Here is a 22,878-nt window from a genome sequence, read left to right on the forward strand (position 1 = left end):
TAAACAGCCAGACTCTTGAAGGTCCACCATTGTAACACTCTAAAAATCTTGCGCTTATTATTATAAGATAAAGCATACTTAAATCACATAATAAAATAACTTTACCAAATAAAGGAAAGTATGTGTTCGCCCCGCTCAGATTGGAGCAACGTAATTTTTAAAAATACCAAACAAAAAATAAAAGAAGAACAGTATTGCGCCATATTCCATTCTAAGCAACTACTCAATTACCTACTTATCTATACTTCAAAGAGTAGCCCAGACCACAACGATAACAAAGGGGTGAGAAATCACATTAATAAAGTAAGTGGCACATACTTCAAGATAGAGTATTAACACATACATATTCTACAAATAATTGCATACAACATTGTACGATACATTCTCATACTGAATTCAACAATCACACATAAACATATATTATGCATACAATACATTCATGTAATGTAACTTAACTATGCAACTCGATGCATATGCATGTGGTATCAACTCAACATTTTGTTCTCTCAAGAACCGGGTCCCTTCTCTAAACCCATGAGCCCAGTCTCTGAACTCCAAGCCACCTCTCTAAGTTTGGGACAAGCCACTAGTCCCCTCTCTGAACTAACGAACATGCCTCTTGACCCAACTCGAATGATGCATGATCATATCATCAAAACCAATGCGTTAAGACTTCTCTATGATCCTAATATATTGTACTAACAACTCTTGTAATTCCTCTATTTCCCATTTTAATTAAATAAATCACAATAAACTAAATTAACTATCACCACATAATAATTAAACAAATTAAACATGTACTAAATATAAGAGTTTATAAAACATATTGATGTACTAAATATTGCTTAAGTGGATTGAAAATTAGGCATATTGCTAAAACTAAATTTAGACTCAAAAGTCAAAATTGGGCTTTCGATATTTTAGTTAGTTAATTTTTATAAAATTTAATTAAAATTATTATTAATTTATTTTATAAAAAAAAGTTAAATACAGTATAAACTCTTTAAATTAATAATATGAGGATCGGAGATATTTATTAATTTAGAGAGTTATTAATTTATTGATAAATTAATAATTATTAATTTAAAGAGTTTTTAAGTAATTATATTTAACATACCAAACAAAAACGCAAATTTGTCTATGTCTCTTAGAATTACGTTGCAGCGAACCTTGAGACTCAACATAAATTAGTAACTATTGTGTTCATATACATTGGAAATCAATAATGACTTTTGAAATTCGATAAATGTAAATAAAATGAACAAATGTGTTCAATGTATTCTTAAAGGAAAACAAACAATTATTGAATCATATTTCAATAGCGTGTAATTTTTTTCCAATTTCTATGAATTATTAATTTATGATTTTCTTGGGACCAAAAATTATAAAGGGATCTCTCGAAAAATTATTATCTTATTATTTTATCGAGTTTTTTAATTTGTTACATTGGCCTAAGTCGCGACCGGACAAATTTATTATTTTATGTTGGTGATTTTAGTATCATAAATGTATTTTGGTAGTAATGTGATTTACTATAGGCCGGTGCAATTATGCGTTAAGTTTGAAACGAGTTAGGGTAGTGCGGAGTGCACACTCGTCGAGCCAAACGTGTAATTGAATACGAATAATTGAAACGGGATTCCAAAGGGCGTATCCCCTGGCGGGGTGCGGGGCAGCTCCCCGTCGGGGTCCAAGGGGCAGCGCCCCGTTGGAAATTTTTTCCCAACGGTTGTACCCTTTCCTAACAGACATGACCGTTTTTTATGAACAGGTGTGTCTTTTCGCTTTCTGTTATTGATCTCCTATATAAGGAGTCATTTGGCCTCAATTTTGGTACACAAAAATAATACTTCCTCTTTACATTCCTGATTTGTTCTCTATTGTCAGAAACAGATTGCTCTTCGAGAATTATCCCCACAAAGATTTCGTGAACCCGTGCAAGAATAGGGCCGAAATACTTTGTTCGAAAAGTGTACGTACACGATTCTTCGAATTTATCTAGGATTATCATACCGAATTTCTAACATTTTAGAGAGTTTATTAATTTACCGAGTATTAATATAAAGAGTTTCTACTGTAATAAACTAGCTTAGTCATCATTGCCATTTAATTATATTTTAATTAATTAATTATTATAAAACTTAATTAAAATTATTTATTAATTCATTTTATAAAAATTGTTAAATAATAAACTAACTTAGTGATCCATTTAATTAAAAATAATTTTTATATCCCAATTATCCTTGTAAAAGTCAAGAAATCTCAAAAGAAATAAAATTGAAGGATAAAAAAACTGAATTTTAAAATAGGAATACCAAAAAGTTAAAACAGTACCTAAATAAAAAATTAAAAAATCCATGTAAACCTAATTAATCTATTTAATAATAGGCTTGAGTTGGGAGGCTATATCCACCATTTTTTATTTCTCGATAAATATAGAAAAAACATTATTTAATATATTCATATACAATGAATATTTAATTATTTATGCATATTTTATAACTGTAAAAATCCTGTACCTTTCGTGGGTGTGACTGTGATATGAGCTGTTGAACAGAAAGGTGTGTGATAGGAAGACACAGTTATGATTTTTGTATATAAGTTTGATTCCAACCGTAAAGTGTAACAAGATCATGATTTATTTTAAGACAAAAAAAGATATATTGGACTCAATTGTATTTAAATTTTTGTCTTTTGGTAATAGTTAAAACTTGTAAATTCTCTTTCACAATTGATTAATAAATAGTTACGAAAATATTTTAAATAAAAAGATAATTATTATTGGAAAAATAATAAAATTTATTACTAATTTTTAGTATATGTATAAAAGTGAAAAAGATAAAACTTAAAAAGAAATGAAAATAAAAGGAATAATAATTTAATTAAAGAAATAGAATTACTCCTTAAATAAAATCAACTTCTACTCCAAACAAGCATATCAATGTGCTTGTTTTCAAAAATAAATAAGATACGACCATTTATTAATTATTTAATAAAATGGATTTTTAATTTAATAAAATGGAGTTTTATGAAGAAAAAAAATTAATTAAAATAAATTCAAATTTAACATCTAATAGAATAATAGAATAAGGTTGGTGTGTCAAAGCGAAAAAATAAAAAACAAAACTAAAATCTTCTTTAATGAAGATAATGACGTGGAATACCAAAAAAGAAAAGAAAAAGAGTGCTTTCTAAATTTGATTTTTTTTTTTCAAATAACTAAGTTTTTGATATAAAACATTCAAATATTCTTTTGTTCTTGCCAAACAAACTCTAAGTTATCACTTTACTCATATTGAGTGCCAACATTGGTATGAGATGACATTCTTTTTTTTTTTTTTTTTTTTTTTTGTGTAAGCAAGAATTTCATTTATACGAGAACTAAGGGTTCTCGAACCTTGATACACAAGAACGGAACAAGTCCGACAAAAAAACGATATTACAAACCAATTAAATTACGACATAAAAGACAAAGGATCTTTACAAAAATCGTAAAAGTTATAATTGGAGTGAGCAATATCGCCGAAAGAAGACCATCTCCAACTTAAGATCTTGATATTCCAAACAATGTTGTTAATATTCCAACCGCCGTTCCTAAAACAATGGCCATTTCTTGTCAACCATATAACCCAACAAGTGGCTAACCAAAACACCCCCAATTTTCCATCCTTGATACCTTTTACCCGCCCGTTGAGATACCATTCCATAAAGAACGGCTTGCATTCTTCCATCCACCAACACGGGTAGTCCACCCACAAACCAATTTCCTTCCAAACAACCTTAATCACTTCGCATTTGAAAAACATATGGTCCATATTCTCCAAATGCGAATCACAAAAAACACAATTCAAGTTAGGTGTAGAAAAATGAATACCTCTAAACTCTAAAAGATCTTTAGTAGGAAGCCTATTCACAAAAAGTCTCCAAGCAAAGGCTTTAATCTTAAAAGGGACCTCCATAGTCCAAATCTTCACCAAAGCGTCTTCATGCTTCTTAAAAGGACCGTGAGGCGTCCTTAAAGAAGCAAACCGATGGTAGCACGACGAAACCGAATAACACTTTTCCGGATCAAGTAACCAACAAACGGAGTCATTATCATCATTCAATCCCCCGAAATTCTCTAAACGAGACCTCAAATCCGCCACTTTTTCAAACAAACCCGCTTAGTCCACTTCCGACTCCGAGATTCCTAAATCTCCCCACTTCCACACCCCGTTACACCATCCTCCCATGGCCGCTATAGAAACTTTTTTCAAAGAAGAAAGATGAAAAAGTTCCGGAAAAGCCTCCTTCACCGGAGAATTATCTAACCAACTAACCTCCCAAAAGGGAGTAGAAAAACCATTTCCCACTTTAAAACTACAATTGGAAACAAAAGGGTCATAAGCAAAAGAAGTGCAATTACTAACCTTTTGTAAATCCCGCCACCAAGTGGAAGAAGATAGAGATTTGAAAATGACTCCGCCGCATAAAACATGCATGCTAACATCACCATACCGAGCCTTCAAAACATCTTTCCATAAAGAGCCCCCACCCTTAACAATTCTCCATCTCCATTTATTTAGAAGAGCTAAGTTAAAGTCTTTGATATCTTTAATGGCTAAACCGCCATTAAGATAAGGTAATGTCACATCTTTCCAACTTACCCAATGGATGCATCTCTTCTCCGCCGTACTTCCCCATAAAAAATTACTTTGCAACTTGGTAAATTCTTTAACTACTTTACCCGGCATTTTGTAAAAAGACATAGTGAAAATAGTTAAAGAACTTAAAATAGATTTCAAAAGAGTTATCCTACCTCCAAGGCTAAGATAACGATTCTTCCAACCGTTCAATCGCTTTCTCATCTTGTCCAAGAGGGGGGACCAAGTGGATTCCTTCCGAGGATTGTGACCAATGGGAATTCCAAGAAAAACAAAATTACTATCTTCAATCTTGCAAGAGAGATACAAAGAAGCGGCCTCCAAAAAATTAGGCAAAGTGTTAATCCCTATCAATTTGCTTTTGTGAAAGTTGATACCGAGACCCGATACTAACTCAAAAGCCCTCAACACAATCTTCAAAGCCTTAACATGCTTCCACGAACCTTCTCCAACCAACAAAGTATCGTCCGCAAATTGAAGAATATCTACACAACACCTCCGCTTAATTGAAACATTTTCATATTCTCCAATTTCAATGGATTTCCGCACCAACCTCGAAAGAGCCTCGGCCACAATCACAAAAAGAAAAGGTGAGAGCGGATCCCCTTGTCTAAGTCCTCTCTTCACGACAAACTCCTTTGTGGGACTCCCGTTAACCACCACCGACATGTCGCTCTTGAAAACCAATAATTCCATCCATTTCCTCCATTTATGGCCAAACCCCATTTTAATCAACAAAAAACGCAAGAACTCCCATGAAACATTATCATAAGCCTTTTCAAAATCAACTTTGAAAAGAAGACAAGAATTACCTTCCTTCCTAGCATAGTCTACCACTTCATTAGCCACCAACACTCCATCGAGCAATTGCCTACCCGGGACGAAAGCGCTTTGACTATTGGAAATAATAGTATTCAACACTAGTTTCAATCTTCCCGCCAAGATTTTCGCCATTACTTTGTACATGCACCCCACTAAGCAAATCGGCCTATAATCATCCAATCCTAAAGGATTTGAACATTTAGGAACTAAGGCCAAAAACGAGGAGGTAACCGCCTTTGATAACTCTCCACCAATAAAGAAATGATCAAAATACCTCATGAAATCTTCTTTTAAAAATGGCCAACACCTTTTGATAAAAAGAAAAGAAAATCCATCCGGCCCCGGACTTTTAGATCCGCCACATCCTTTCAACGCATCATTAATCTCATCTTCTTGGAAAGGTCTTTCAAGCCACCCTTTCTCCTCTTCACTAATACTATCAAAATGGATCCCTTCTAACAATGGGGTCACTTCTTCCTCCTCTTCGAATTTATTTGCAAAATGGTGGAAAACATGATCTTTTATATCCTTAACCGACTCAAGTATCCCTTCCGAAGAATTAATAGGACCAATATGATTATATCTTCTCTTCTCCTTCATGACTTTGTGAAAAAAACCACTATTAGAATCTCCCTCGTTAAGCCACTTCAAACTAGCTTTTTGAACTAACATATTCTCTTTTATTCGCAATTTTGTCCAAAACCGACTAGTAGCTTCTCTCCTATTAAATAAAATCTCCGGTTGGATGTCATCCCCCTCCGCTTCCAACAAGACATCTCCATGATTAATATTTCTAACTTCCTCTTGAATATCCAAATCCATTCTACCAAAAACCTCTTTATTCCACCATTTAAGCCTCCACTTGAGAAGGTTGAGTTTTTGTTTCAAAACAAAATCCCCTCTACCTTCCACCTTGAAATTCTTCCATTCTTTTTCCACAAACTCATAAAAAGAATTGCAAGAAAACCATTCGTTGTTGAACTTGAACGGTTTAGGACCCCAATCGTTAAAATCCGCTTCCAACCAAATAGGGCAATGATCGGAAACGTCTCTCTCCCCCACCGATTGCCCCACCACCCCCCAATCATTAATCAAATTGTCCGAAACAAGGAATCTATCAATTCTACTCATGGACTTACCGTCGCCACTATACCAAGTAAACTTTTTACCTTTACAAGGCACATCCACCAACCTAGACTCCTCAATGAAATCCGCAAATTCTTTTAGCTCCAAAGAGTTAGCCGCCACCCCTCTACCTCTCCTCTCGCCACTCTCCTTAATAGCATTGAAATCTCCGCCTATAACCCACTCACCGTCATTGAAAGACTCTTTCAACTCCAAGAGTTTCCGCCAAAGAATTCTCTTTTTTGCTAAATCACATGGAGAGTAGACATTGACAACATAAAAAAGGTTATTATTGTTCCGGAAATTTACACCCAAATACCCCTCCCCTTTGAAGCTAGAAATCACTTCCAAACCTTGCTCCTTCCACAATGTCAAAATACCTCCCGATCTACCTATGGAATTTGAGAAAGAATAACCAATGTCTTTACATCTCCAAAACCCCTTCGCCACAAAATCTTTTAAATTTGTAATTTTAGTCTCTTGTATCAAAAAAATGTCCGCTTTGCTTTTGAGAATCAAAGAACTAGTTCTTTTCCTCTTCAAAGCGTTGCCACCCCCCTCTAACGTTTAAGGTTCCAATTATCATTGTAAACAGATTTTTTTCTCCTTCCTACCACCCTTTCTCAACACAGCAACATCTTCCAAAAAATCTAACCTCTCTATCATTTCCTCCTCCTTCCCCTTATGCACCACCCCCAAATCACCCATAGCCTTCCAAATCTTAGAACCGGCTTCCTTGTCCAAATGACTCCATTGCCTCAAATTGTTCCTTTTAATATCACTGTTTTCGCTTACGGCTTCGAGGGAAAAAGTGCCCCTGTGAACAAAATCCATCTCTTGGACAGACCGTAAAGAGGGAGGGATGACAAAACCACTCCTGGAGGATGAAACACCCGCTACAGCCGCTGATAAAGAGGCAAACTGTTTTCCTCCCCGCTGCCCACCTACCACCGAGTTTCTTCCTTTGGAAAAATTCGCCTTCCGAACGTACCTGTTATGGAGAGAACCTCCGAGAACCGGCAGACCTTTGAGATTTAAATGCTTCAAGCGCCGTCTCTTGCGTTCCTTAACAACCGACACTGCATTATCAAAAGTTCCCACTAATCCTCCCTCTCGCGGTAATGTCCTACTGTCTGAACAAACAACACCATCCTGAACCATGCGCTTCGCTTCTGCCGGCAACAACGCGGAACCTCCCTTGTTAACAGAAGGGGATGCAATAGAATCCTGCACAACAGAACCAGTGTTTGCCAAAAGCCCAGCATCCGGGACAATCTTTGACACCGAGAAAGACTCCTCCTGAGAAAAAACAGAATTCTTTGGCACAGCACCAGCTAGAGAAACCGACCTTTCCGAACTGCCAGGAGAAACCTGGGTATCAGCAGCCGACGCCCTCTCAAAAAACTTCCCTTCGAGAACAGACCTAGGCTCCGGTAACACACCCTTCCCCGAAATAGGGCCAGCCAAAACAGTGTCGCACCCACCACCAATCAGAACTGCAGTCTCCTTAGGACTAGGAAAGTCTTCAATTTCGTCTTCCGACTCGGCTAATAAATCAATAGAACCTGCATCCGTAGCTGACGAAGCCGAATCCGCACAAGAGGAAGCAGAGTTACAACATTTGCTACAATTGACCGGTTGGAAAACAGTCTCTTCTCTAAGCGCCAAGACAAACTCCTTATCATCGATCGACACCTTCAGGGCCTCAATCAATTTAAAATCTATAGGCACCGAAATCCTCAATCTGGCTACCGCAAAACACGAACCTGCTGCCGTGGATTCGTCCATACACAGGAATTTCCCAATATTGTTCGCTAGCTGAACGAAAAAATCAGCCTTCCAAGCGTGAACCGGCACCCCGAAAATACGTATCCACACGGGTCTCTCTGACTCAACGTCGCATGCCTTCCATTTAGATACACTTTCGAAACAGTTTGTCCACCAAGATTCGCCCTCGCAGATAAAATTATCGATGATGCCACTCACAGATTCTTCCAAAAGACATAACAGATCACCTAAAGGAGTTACCTTGACATTGTAATACCCTTCCATCTCAAACTTGGTTTGTAAACCATGTGTTGAACCAGCTAAAGACACCCTGCCCACATAGGCTTTGCTCAACCTCTCAACCATATCTGCTGAGGAAGAAAACTCCACCAAACACCTCTCTTCCAACGAAGACCCCTTGAACTTGTTGTTAACAACCTCCGCAAACGACCTATTCCAATGACCCTCAGCGTTCCTATTAGTCCTGAAAGAAACAACTCTATTCGACTCCAAGCCAACCCTTGGAATCGGCCCCAAACCCCTCCTCACTCCCTCCGCCTTACGGACAACCGGAACCTGACGAGAGAATCTGGGTTCATTGGCATGAATCTTCTTACCCCCGATGATAACGTTATCAAGACGGATAGCCAAAATCCTCGCATCTTCTACCTCCAGGAACCTTGCAAAACCAAACCTCTTGCCCACCTTATTTCTCCTAGGAGCAATCGACACTTCCGCTACCTTACCTATACAACCAAACAAATCGAAGAGATCCTTGGCCTTGGTTAAGTCAGGGAATTCAGAGATATAGAAAGAGGAAAGCCCCTCACGGTGAGTCCCTGATAGAGACCTTCTGAACGGGAAAGTATCCCACATAGGCACCCAGTTCCTGAACACCCTTCTCTTGGCCTCCGTCCAAACCTCCTCCCTACCACCATAAACACTCCTCATTCAGAATCAGCGAAGAGAAAGACAAGAACCCAGCCGCACACCGAAACAAAGACAGAAACCCTGCCTACACCAGACAAGAACGAAACCCAGGGAGCTACAGAAGCAAGGAAAACAGACGAAACAAAACAAAAACAAAAACCCAGACGCAGCGGTAACGAGTGACAAAGATCTCCCCACAGAAAACGAGTTCCGTCAGAGCTAAAGGCCCCAAAACCCCTTCTCCACCAAGGTCCCTGGTCCTAGAACCAGGAGTTTAAACCAAAGATAAAGAAAGAGAAATGGGAGGACCCTCAGAACCTGGAAACCAGAGAGAAGATCTACAGAGAGCACGCTATGCCGGAGTAGTCACCAAGAACTACATCTCCGAAGTCGTTGCGTCGCCGGAGTCGCATGTTTGATATTGTGGGGGAGTTCCCTTCTTCATATTAGTTTTTGTTGACAAGTTGAGATGACATTCTATCATAGCTATAAAAAAATAGACAGTAAAAATATTTAAGCATAATAATCAACATAATTGAAAATATACCAATCAAAATTTATAATTCATTAATATTCATGAACTTAAACATTTTATTCAAACTCTTGACTTTAAACATTCATGGATTTAAAACTATTTCAATGAACTTAGACAAGTTATTCAAATTGATTTTAAATATTATTACTATTTTTCTTATTATCTAAAAAAAGTGACTTTTTTAATTGAAAATCTTATCCATCCGATCTACATATAGACAAAATATATGAAAAATCAAATTTTGATATAATTGGGAGATATATTGCCAGCATAACATTAATATTCTTTTCTATTCTACGTCTATGGTCTACGTGACTACGTCTATGGTCTACGTCTATATTCTTTTCATTTATTTTTTCCATATTTAATTACCTAAGGAGTATAAAACGAAAAGAAGACTAAACAATGATTCATCAAATCATTTATATTCGGTAAAGATAAAGATGATGAATGTACTATTCATTTTCATGTGTTCGGTATCCTTTGTTACTAGCCATCAATTTGATAATAAGCAAAACACATTGAAAGAAGATTTAGAAATAGAGAGAGAGCTAAAATTGCTTAATAAGGCTCCTGTCAAGAGTATTTATGTATTTCACTCTCATGTGTAATTATGTTATCTTTTCTTATGGTTAAATTTCATCCCTGCATAGCTAATTTTATTTGTTTGACTATGGTTTATATAGACAAAATTTGGATACATAATTGATTGCATCGGTATTAATAATCAACCAGCTTTTAATCATCCTTTGCTTATGAATCATAAGTTACAGGTATATATTCAATTAATTATAATGACAAAACTTTGAAGAAATTTAAATTTTCTTTGATTTTTATTTATTTTATTAACTATAGGAAAAACCTAGCTTTCGAACAAAAAAAAGAAAAAATAGTGTGAAGAGTTCATCAACTAAGGCTCTATCCGGTCTTCAAAAAGCTCAATGTCCAACTGGAACGGTTCCTATTAAGAGAACAACAAAGGATGATTTAATTCGAGGAAAATCATATTTTAATAATGGTTTGGTTGGAAATCTTCATGGTAATCATGTAAGTTTTCATTAGTACTTATAAGTTTATTTTTATATATGTATAATTACTTTATAATAGTTTCAACTATAGAGTAACAGAGTAGTTAAACATATATATTTATTTTCTAGTATGCAGAAGTCATCACATTAGAAGATGATGAAAAGAGTTATTATGGAGTTGCTGGAACAAATAGTGTTTATAATTTTAAGGTAAACAAAGATCAATCAAGTTCCTCTGTGATGTTTGTTCGAGATGGACCTGAGAGCATAAATTATATCGGTATGGGATGGCATGTAAGTTTTATTTGATTTGTTAAGTTTTATTTAGTATGGGATGACCTGAGAACATATATATTATAAGTCTTATTTTGTATGATTTGTTAAATTGATGTAATGCATTGATGTCAGGTGGCTCCACAATTATACAACGACGATGAAACTCATTTTTATGTCGTATGGACGGTAAGTATTTTCATTACCTTTTTATTTCTCTTGAACAATTTATTAGAGTTAATAAATTTCTATGCATATAATTTTGAACATATTCAATTATTTTCATGTTTTCTTTTAATATTTATTTTTATTTTAAGTTAATTACAAGAATAAAAGTTTTATTTCTAAACAATATAAGGTGATGTTGAAAAATACAGACAGACAACTTCAAGAATACAGGATGCTTCAATTTACTATGTCCAGGATTTGTTCAAACTAGCCAAACAAATTACCTTGGTGGTCAATTTTCGAATACATCAATCCATGGTGGACCTATTATAGCAATAACAATGTCTATTAGTCAGGTTATTTCTATACCTCTAAATTTTACACTTAATATTTTTCAAACAAGTATTTTTAAGAATTTATAATTAGTTGTTTTATATGCAATGTTTAAAGGCATGTTATGGTATATTCATTTTTGTAGTTTTTTTGGTTTCCAGGATCCTAAAACAAAAAATTGGTGGATAAGTAATGAATATGAAAATCTTGGATATTTTCCCCCGTCTTTGTTCTCAAACTTGTATTCTGCTGGTCAAGTAGGATGGGGTGGTAGAACATCAACTTCTCCGGGTGCTCCTAGTCCTCCAATGGGTTCTGGATTATTCCCTGATAATAATTATTATCATGCAGCATATTTTATAAATGTTTCACATCAGAATGACTCCACAACAAGTTATGGACCCGAATGGTATTTAACAGAGTCATATTTCGATAAACCTGATTGCTTTTCTGCTGAATACTATGGAAAACAAGATCGAGAGGTTGGATTTTCTCTCCAATATGGAGGGATAGGGGGTAATTGTGGTGATTAATTCATGTTGGTAATACTTATTACCGAACTTAAATATAAATAAAATTTTAATTCCATCAATTTATATATTTATTTTTAGATTTTTTTATTAGTTATGTTATTTATCTACAAATTGAATATATATATATATATATATATATATATATATATATATATATATATATATATATATATATATATATATATATATATATATATATATATATATATATATATATATATATATATATATATAAAGAGGGATATTCTTACTCCAAGAGTAATTTATCAAACTTACTTTTGACCATTAATTCTTCTCAATCTAACGGTTTAAATTAATGAGTATTATTTTCTCTCTCCATATTTAATTGCATATTATATTTAGCAATTAGATTGAGCAAAATTAATGGTCAAGATATGGAGTAACTTAAAGTAAGAATATCCCTTATATATATATATATATATATATATATATATATATATATATATATATATATATATATATATATATATATATATATAAAGAGGGATATTCTTACTCCAAGAGTAAGTTATCAAACTTACTTTTGACCATTAATTCTTCTCAATCTAATGGTTTAAATTAATGAGTATTATTTTCTCTCTCCACATTTAATTGCTTATTATTTTTAGCAATTAGATTGAGCAGAATTAATGGTCAAGATGTGGAGTAACTTAAAGTAAGAATATCTCTCCTATATATATATATATATATATATATATATATATATATATATATAAATTTTCCTATTGGTTAAAACATCCAAGATTGGTTATCAACGACCTATCATTAGAGCATCATACATAAGTCACACATCGAAATGCCTAGACAATTCAAAAGGACAAAGGGTACCAAAGGATTGGTTCAGGACCTAATGGTCCAGAAGGAGACTATAACTTGAAGTTCCGCTCGAAAGCATTCTACGCATAAGCATTACTAGTCAGCATAAGCATAGTCGTTGCATGGTTTAAACAAATTCAATGGATTATAAGGAGATAAAATCAGGGGATCATCATACAAGCATTCGCATTAGCATATACATGCTAACTAGCCTACACATATAGGCACTTATCTATACATATGACATTTACATACAGACGGTTCATACGTCGCATTGTATAAACAACAGGATCACATGCATACACACAGTTCATATGCATTTACAAAACAATCTTTTACACAGGTGATCTTGCTAGCACTATAGCAAGTAAATCTTTTATACAGGTACGCTTGTCAGAACCATGGCAGGTAATTCCTTTGGTGTAGGAAAGCTTGTCAGAACCATGACAAGTGATCCTTTTTATACAGATAAGTTTGCTAGAACCATGGAAAATGATCCCTATTGGTGCAGGTAAGCTTGTCAGAAATATGGCAAGTGATCCCTATTGGTGCAAGTAAGCTTGTTAGAACTATGACAAGTGATCCCTATTGGTGCAGGTGAGTTTGCTAGAACTATAGCAAATAATTCCTATTGGTGCAGGTAAGCTTGTCAGAACCATGGAAAGTGATCCCTATTGGTGCAGGTAAGCTTGTCAGAGCTATGACGAGTGATCCCTTTGGTGCAGGTAAGCTTGCTAGAACCATAGCAAGTGACGCATTTATGCAGATAAACTTTTTAGAACCATAACAAGTGATTCCTCTCTCATCCAAGATAACTACGAAGACTTACTAAAACTATAGTAACTGGGTTACACAAACTGCGAAGATTTACTAGAACTATAGTAAGTGAGTTATTTATAGACTGGGAAAGCTTGCTAGCACTATAGCAAGTTGATCATCTTCTACACAACAAACTGTGAGCCTTCGCTATTGATAGCTACGTTTGTTCATCACGTTAGTCCCTCGGCAGTGATCTCCTTCCAATCTTCTCGCTAATTAATATCATCTCCGACAGCAAATAGGGATTTATTTTCCCTGATCACAGATTGTTATACGAAGTCACTAATGCGCTTCAACCACATAGTGGAGTCCATACATCTCTCGTCCTTTCCATGAACTTTGGTGTAGGTAACCTAGTGTGGCAAGTGAATTATTTTACAAAAGGGTCTTACGACAAGGATCTATAAAGGGTTTTTCAAAGGGTTCCTCAATTGGGTTTATTCATCACGTTAGTCCCTCGGTAGTGATCTCTTTCAAAACTACAAAGGGTTTTACAAAGGGTTTTACAAAAGGGTTTTACGATAAGGATCTACAACGGGTTTTACAAAAGGTTTTACAAAGGGTTTTACGATAAGGATATACAACATAGTTTTACAAAAGGGTTTTACGATAAGGATCTGCAAAGGGTTTACAACAGGGTTTTTCAAAGGGTTGCCCAATCGGGTTTATTCATCATGTTAGTCCCTCGGCAGTGATCTCTTTCAAAACTCCACCGGTAACAAACAAGGGTTCTATTTTTCTTTTCCAAATCTACTTACATACTTCAACTAACATAGCTAATAGTCATGCATCATTCAATTACATACCTCATTCATACATAGTGCATATACATACATTGCTCTCATTTATTTTGAGGAGCTCACTGCATCATACATCATGACATTGCATAAGAATAAGGTTGCCTTTTCAGGCCATGCTATATTCAAAGCACAGGATTCCTTCTGAAAAGCACTTGCTTCACATTAGGATAAGGTATTTTACCTTGGATGGCATCTTTAAGCCCATCTCCTACGAAACTTCTTCCCAACAAGTGCAAATTTTAGGGTATTCAGTATTCAATCCTCTTCTACCTTTAGATCATGATAGGCAGACGTGTCTATCTGACTCTTCAAGTTTAAGAAGATTGAACAGGGGCAGCTGTCATACCCCAAAATTTTCCCGATCAAATCTACGTCTATAAATTCATCAGGGATATTAAAATAAGGGTCATGGGGTTTAACATCTCTATTGTTAAACTCATTCTCTTATAAACCGCTTTGAGTTAAAACAGGGGTGTAATCAACAGATATTTGGGCCAAATCAGTTGACCCAATTTATCCTTAGAAGGTTTGATCTCTTTTACAATAATTAATCAATATTTATTTTATTGTTATAATTTTATTAAAATCATTATTATTTATTAATATTAGGATTTAGTATTATTTTTAAACATTTGAAATAATATTATATGATTATTATTATTTAGATTAAGGTTATTATTATTGTTAGAATTAGGATAATTAGTATTTTATTTTTATTCATGATTAATATTATAATAAGATTATTATCAATTTTGGTTTAGCTTATTTTAGGTTATTAGGTTGATTAGGCAATAGGCCCATTGGTGAGAAAACCCTAATGTTGAACACTATAAAAAGAGGCCACTTTCACGGATCTGGATTCACTGACATTGTAGCGCCAACTACAGAGTGACTTTCAAATTCTTTGGACCATTAGATTAATCTGAAGCTTCACATTATGCCACATGTCTTTAATTAATTTTTAACAAACTGAAACTTAAAGTAACACACCATTGCACAGCACTGCATTTCCCATGTCTATGTTTTGTCACCATCCTCGTTCTGACTATCTTGTATTGACTCTGAGCACCACAATCAGTCTAAAGATAATAGTTGTCTCCTTTTATCGCCCATGATTATGGCCATCAAGGCCACAGTGAATTTGGTGAATACAAAAAATAATTTCATTTGGAATTATCAAATAGAAAAAGTAAATCATCATCTGGATAAACAATCGAGCACCATTCCTTTAAACTATTTAAATTCTAAAAATATCATGATCATTTGAACTTTGAATTGGTTTTGATTAGCCCGTAAATTTGAGCACCGCTTAGTATTTGAGCACCGCTAACTGTAAACTCAAATGGGAATAACTTTCTATTCCCTAAAAAAATGATGAAAAATAATTGGAAATAAGGGGAAGAATTATAGTTCCATCATACTATATATGCAGAAAAGGAGAGAAATGGTGATGAACGAATAACCATGCACATTGCACAAGAGGTAGTGGTGTTGTAGCCTGTAGGTAGTGCTCCTTTTGGCTTGGATGATGGCGGCGTAGGCGAGAATGAAGATGGAAATGCTTTTCTCTTTTTGAATGTCATTTTTTTCATGTTTAAAAAAAAAAGACACATGGCACAACATGAAGCTTTACATTAAACAAATAGTCCACATTGATTGAAAGTTACTCTAACATTGCGCAAACGTTAGAGAATCCGTATCCCACTTTCACAAACCCTGACACTGCATAATTTCCAAGTTTTTGTACATATGATACAGTAACAAGCCACACACGAACAAAGTTCACAATTTCCATCCAAAACCATCATATTTTCCTCAAAACCTCACGAACATAATATACTAACAGTTTCTAAGTTTCTACACACTATACATTATCCCACTAACAATTTAACACAAAGAATCCCCTCTTAAGAAAAATTCATATTTTCCAATCACACTCCCTCCTTCCCATTATATTCTTTTGAAAATCCATCTCCAACGTGTTCCACTCTCCGATTGTACCACTGCATGCGAAATACAAACAATTAAATCATGTTTCTCTTGTAAAGAAGAAGTTTTTGTATTTAAAATCATGTTTCCACTGTAAAAAAAAATGAAAAGGTCAAAACAGAGAAACAAACATGATTCTGCTTATTTCTTGTTCTGCTTCTCTTGTATTTGTAACAGCACTCAAGGACGCATACAGAACGAAGGAACTGGACCTTCTCGACCGCAACCGTTCAGCTTCCAAGCGCAACAACAACACCGTCGAAGCTCAACATCCACCCTCTTGCGATATCGTTTCCGATCACCGCTGCCGCTGCCTTGTTCTCAACCGCATACACCCACTAGTGAACCGCTTCAAGCTTCATAAATATGAAGCTTCACAAACTAGTACCAAGCACCTTGACAAAACCTGTGACTTATAAGAACGCAGTCTCTATTTCGGTAACTGTTGCCTCTTACTTGTTCTTGATGTTTTATGTTTGTTCTGTTGCTTGACAAATATGATTTGATCGATGATATAGGGTTATGTTTAGAAGTTTTATTGTTTGATTTTTGATTTTGAGAAGAATAGAGGTTGTATTTGTTGTTGAAAAGATTAGAAATATTGTTGTTGTTCAGGAGAGAATAGAGCATTTGAGGTGAAAGAAGCAGAGAGAATTTGCGAAGCAGTGGATAGGTGAGAGAGACCTTGAGTGATTTGGTTGGGGCGGACAGATTTTCTTAGTTTCCCCAGGGTTTTCTTGGCTTATTGTCACAATTTGGGCCCCATTTGGATCCCAGTCCGAAGCCCATCCGATCTTGGTTCTGCACCATCAGTGTGCAAATACACCCCTTGGAGGCAGATTCAATAATGTTTTTGGGCCTTCATGTACTTTGGGCCAGCGCCCCACCTGCCATCCACATCTCCATTTTTTTTTCTTTTAGCCCATGTTAATTGGAAAATTTTACTTTGTACCCCTACAATTATACCTATACCCCTACATAAAAAAAATTTGGACCGAAATACCCTTGTATAAATAGTACATATTTAAAAAAAATTCATTTTTTCCTCACATTTCAGAAAAAATTTCGAAACACCCAAAAATATATAAATCGGAACACTTTTTCAAAGTCTTCCGGTTTAGAAAAAACTACACCGGAACACTTAGAAAAAGAGTTCCGGTAATTTTCAGTTGTTTAAAGTTGCATAACACTTATTAAAAGTGGTCCGGTGACTTTTTTTTTATATAAAATTTTAGATTTTACGCAACAGTTTTAAAGAGTTGCCCAAATCGAATGATAAATTAAAAAAGCGTTGCCTAAAGTGTGGTTTGAAGCAAGATTAAGCAATCAGCATAGGCAACGGTTTTATTCTATTGGCCAATACCTTTTGGCAACGGTTTAAAACCGTTGCGTAAAGTTTAGAATATTTTTAAAAAATTAAACCTCCGGAACAGTTTTAGTAAGTGTTCCGGTATGCATATTTAAATCCCACTTTTAAGTTATCGGAACTCTTTTTATAAGTGTTCCGGTGTGATTTTTTTGAACCGGAAAACTTTGAAAAAGTGTTCCGGTTTATATATTTTTGGGTGTTTTAATTTTTTTTTGAAAATGTGAGGAAAAAATGAAAAAAAATTAAAATATGTATTATTTATAAGAGGGTATTTCGGTCCAAATTTTTTTCGTGTAGGGGTAAGGGTCTAATTGTAGGGGTACAAAGTAAATTTTTCTGTTAATTGTTGGTTTTATTATAACTTTTATTTTAATTCACATGATATAAAAAATCTAAGAAAACATGTCTTATTTCATTTAATTAAATTAATTTATAATTTAGTATTAGGGTTAATTTATTAATCGTTTTGATCGAATTAATCGATCGCGATGATTAATAATCAATTATTTAATTAATTAAATAATATAAACTCAAATAAGGCTTATTTTGCTAAATGGTGTTAACCGATTCTATTGGTTACGATGATTAACATACTTTTATCAATTCATTATTTATTTTGATCAAATCTATTGATCGCGAGGAGTAACGCTAATTAATAATCTAATTAAAATACACCTATTTGGTAATAGTGATAATCGAATCAATCGATTAGAATAATTAGCAATCTTTTATCAATCTGTTATTTATGGTGATTAAATCTATTAATCATCGCGATTAATAGAACATATTAAAATCAGGGTTGTACGCTTTAAAACTGCGATAAGGTAATTCAAAATACCTTGCAAACTACAAATTTCAAAACTACGATAAGGTAATTCAAAATACCTTGCAAACTACAAATTTCAAAACTACGATAAGGTAATTCAAAATACCTTCAAAACAACCTCATACTAAATATAAGGCGTATAACCCTGCCCGAACTACGTAGACTCTGATCCTCCATAAGGAGGTACGTAGGCACTTGGCAACAAGGCGAGTCCCTTTCCCAAAATTCTAATTAGGTTCGAATTTTGTCATTCACCCTATTCATTTCCTTAGCTATTAAACCTTAACATTTTAACCATACACATTCGCCTTAAACTCAAAACCTTAGGAAAGGGTTAAGGGTGTCTAACACCTTCCCTTGACCCGAATATAATAATTTACCCCGAATCTCTTGACTGCGTAGGGTTTCCTATTCGCCCTGGTAGAATAGGTGGCGACTCTAAAGCTAATTTTTTAGGGCAGGTTGCTACAAAAACATAAAATAAATACATCACAATATTCAACAATTAGACGCATTCATTAAAATCATAGTAACAGAAACTTACCAATGAACTGAAAAGGAAAAAGAGATGTAAAAGGGTTTGACACAATGAACTGAAATGGATTGCTGCGAATGAACGGTTACAAATTCGAAAAGGGGAAAACAGAAGGATATGAAGTATTTGAAATGATTGTAAAACAATAAAGTGAAAAACAAACCTCTAAAATTTGAGGAGAGTCAGCGTCTTCTTCATTGTTTTCAATTCATCTCTGAAGCGAGGAAAATCTGAGAACGAAGCCATTAAGTTGACTCGACTCAATATTTCAGTGAAAGTCGTCACCGCGCTTTATTATTTCCAAAGGAAAAGGGAAAAGAATAAATAAAACCCAAAATTTAAAACAAGAAATAGATCTTAGGTACGGGTGTTGATTATACAAGGGGAAGGTTTTAAGCACCCCTCATATATGTGGTACTCTACAAGAACCTTTTTGAAAATATGTGTCGTGTGTGCTAAAAAATGGTTTGTTTGAATTTTAAAATAAGTTCGGCAAGACATTACGTCTTGTGCCTACATACCTCCTCGATGCTATGGAGAAGTCAGAGCTAATGCAGTTCCACTTAAAAGGGAAAACGTTTAAAAACCGAATAAACACTTTATCATTGTCGGAGAGAAATACTCAGCCATTAATCTTAAGCATGAGAACAAATGGATTCTTTACATCACAAATGAAAGAAGGGCTCCAACTCGGATGAAAATCAACGAGTATGCCACTAGCTCTCTCACGTGGAAAAGATCTCATTATATCAATCAATTTCAAAATTGTGGGGTGTAGTACAGTGAACTGACTTTATCGGAATTTCGCGGTAAGCAAGAGTCGCCATCGACTTTTATTTTATCCAAATTAACATAAAGGCTAAAAGAACAGGAAAAAACCTTTTTAAAGAAAACTAAGTATGGGGGTAATTTATACAAAGGGAAGGTGTAAGGCACCCTTTGCATCCGTGGTTATCCATGGGCTCTTAATTGCTTTGCTCTTTGAAACCAAAAGTTTAGAAATGTAGAAGATGAAGAAACAAGGACTTTAGCTCGTAAATGAGCGTAGCCTTGAGAGTGTTTAGTAAAAAAGTAATAAAAAAGATTTAGGCCAGAGCAAGGTAATTAGGGGCAATTACCTGGTTAGATGAAAAATGTTCTCTTTAGCCTTTTAGGGCTATCCATACCATAAGAGGGTAAGGAAGTCCTTTGATTTGGAGGTTAACGGGTCATCGAATTATCGTTCCTCACAAGACTGTCCCATGCCATAGAGAGGCAGGTAGTCTAGGGGAAGGATCAGAATAGCCATTTGTTAGGCAACCAGAGGATACCTCAGCACTTCGTAGGCAACTTCGAGGGACGAAATCATATTAGCGAATCAAAGGCAGCATCATTAGGGACTTATGATCTTTGAATGAACCGAGGGCAAAATTGCTGAGGTATCCTCGTATTCGAGGGACTTGGCTTTTCTACATTAAAAAACACAAGGCAACAGGCAACAGGCAACAAGAGGGGTACCATAAAAGGTGCGTGGGTGCAACAATCATGTGATCAGATTCAAAATAAATTATCTTGTAAAATTAATGATTCTAACTCAATTCGAGGTTACCACTCCCTAGGATTACTAACCACGCAGTTAAATAATATACAGTGTTAAGTGCCTTCAAGGCCACACAATACAACCAGGGAACAGTTACATAATCAGCCATGGGGACGGGGAAACAGGGAAATAATAAAACTTCAATAGAGCAGTAGGTCTGACACAAATAATAATTTAAGAGAAATAAATTGAAATAAGTTAGGTTTTAGGGTTACCGAACATTTGAGCTTTGACTGGTTAGTTAACCCTGAAAATTGGAAAAGGAAAAATAAACAACAAAGAGGTGAGTGTATGACCAATTCATTGATATTGAAGATAAAACCATAATTTTAAATTAGAAAGGCAAAAAATAAATATTTAAATTAGAAGGTAAAAATAAATATTTAAATGAATAAGAATAAAATCAGGGACTTAGCTTTGATCTGATATGGCTCGTAGTCGGAGGAATCTTTGGTGAACCCTGAAAATGAAGAAGAGAAAAGGTAGAAAACTTTTTGTAACAAATAAAAGGCATTGATATAAGAGGTTCTGAAAAAGGCAAAGGTTTTGAAAATATTCAAGGTAAACTCTGATTTTTAGGGAATGAAGGTTTTATGAGAAAACTTGACACATTAATTAATGGACAACACCTACCTAAAAATTTCTAAGTTAATTACTGATTATATAAACCTAAATTAAATTAAACCTAAATTAATAAAACCTAAATTAACTATTTATTAAAACCCTAATCCTAAGTTTATTAAATTAATTATGTTTAAAATAATAGAAATTATATCTACCTATTTTAATTAATTAAAAGAGATTAAAAATAACCTAATTATTTAACTAAAATCTAACTCTGATTCTTTGTATTTTTATGAGTTTTTATTGGTTAATTTAAAAAATATTTTAAGCAAGTAAATAAAACGAACTAAAATAAAAGGAAAGAGAGAAAGAAATGGGCCTGGAATGCATCAATTGGAGGGAGGTGCATGAATACAATAGGCCCGATGTTGGAAGTTGAAGCCCAAGGCGCCTGATCCCATGTGGCAGCCTTCTGGAGGTCCACTGTAGGGGCTTGTTTTTAGACCTTCAGATCTGGATTCGCTGGAGATCCAATGGTGGTGAGCAAAGGCATATCGCGCGTGCTGATTAGTAAGGAGCACTAGATCTGTGATCAAATAAATGGCAAAAGTAGTGTAGTATGGTGGTGAGCAAAGGCATACAGTGCGTGCTGATTAGTGAGGAGCACTAGATCTGTGATCAAATAAATGGCAAAAGTAGTGTAGTCTGGCCTGGGGATCGAACACAGGCTCCCTTGCATGCTAAGAGCCAAAACACGCCTTCCACTATGCCATTGTTACTTGGTTGTCAATAAAATTACTTGCAATTAATATATGAATAAATAAAATAAAATAAAAATTCAAATAAACTCAACGCGCCAGCACTGTTCTTCTCCTTCATTGAGTTTTCTGAAAACAACACACTTTTGCCCACGGTTCCTATGCGTTGCCATAGGTTCTGCAAACATCAAAACTCAACAATTCAAGTTATAAATTCAAATCAAGTACATGTATCGACTGGAAATCGTCCCCTGAAGCCCATGGTGCCCTTGGTTTTGACTAATTTTTCCTCTAACTTGAATTCCCAATTTGAAGCTATGTAAACCTAGCAATGGTGGATTTTGATTCCTGCAACTAAAATCCAATTAAACTATCCAGAAATCACAGAAACAAGATTAAGAACACAATCATATAATCAAAACATGCTGAATATGCGCATAAGCATGAATTCGATCCCAAAAGTTTTGGGACAAACCGTGACCGTACTGCTTGCGATTTGGTATGCTTCAATTAAAGGTGATGATTGCAATTGCTTCAGAACACGTTGGGGATGCTCGGTTTATGCTTTGAATGCCTTGAATTGGCTTGGAATGTTATTTTCCATGTTCATCTTTTTACGACTTTTTAAGCTTGAATGGGGTTCCT

At 34.9% G+C, this 22,878-nt stretch overlaps 2 protein-coding genes across 2 annotated transcripts; one reads left to right on the forward strand and one right to left on the reverse strand.

The window, feature by feature from the left end:
• Positions 1–3,455: 3,455 nt before the first annotated feature.
• On the reverse strand, positions 3,456–3,959 carry LOC131619376 (uncharacterized). The gene has a single exon (XM_058890479.1). The coding sequence runs from the start codon at positions 3,957–3,959 to the stop codon at positions 3,456–3,458; it is 504 nt and encodes a 167-aa protein (XP_058746462.1).
• Positions 3,960–10,219: 6,260 nt separating this feature from the next.
• LOC131619377 (protein neprosin-like) lies at positions 10,220–12,157 on the forward strand. The gene is made up of 7 exons (XM_058890480.1): positions 10,220–10,412; positions 10,509–10,595; positions 10,678–10,869; positions 10,980–11,144; positions 11,259–11,312; positions 11,501–11,647; positions 11,786–12,157. The coding sequence occupies exons 1-7, from the start codon at positions 10,266–10,268 to the stop codon at positions 12,155–12,157; spliced, it is 1,164 nt and encodes a 387-aa protein (XP_058746463.1). The 5' UTR covers positions 10,220–10,265.
• Positions 12,158–22,878: the final 10,721 nt, after the last annotated feature.

Source organism: Vicia villosa, linkage group LG7, assembly GCF_029867415.1.
Source record: "Vicia villosa cultivar HV-30 ecotype Madison, WI linkage group LG7, Vvil1.0, whole genome shotgun sequence".
Classification (NCBI taxonomy): Eukaryota; Viridiplantae; Streptophyta; class Magnoliopsida; order Fabales; family Fabaceae; genus Vicia; species Vicia villosa.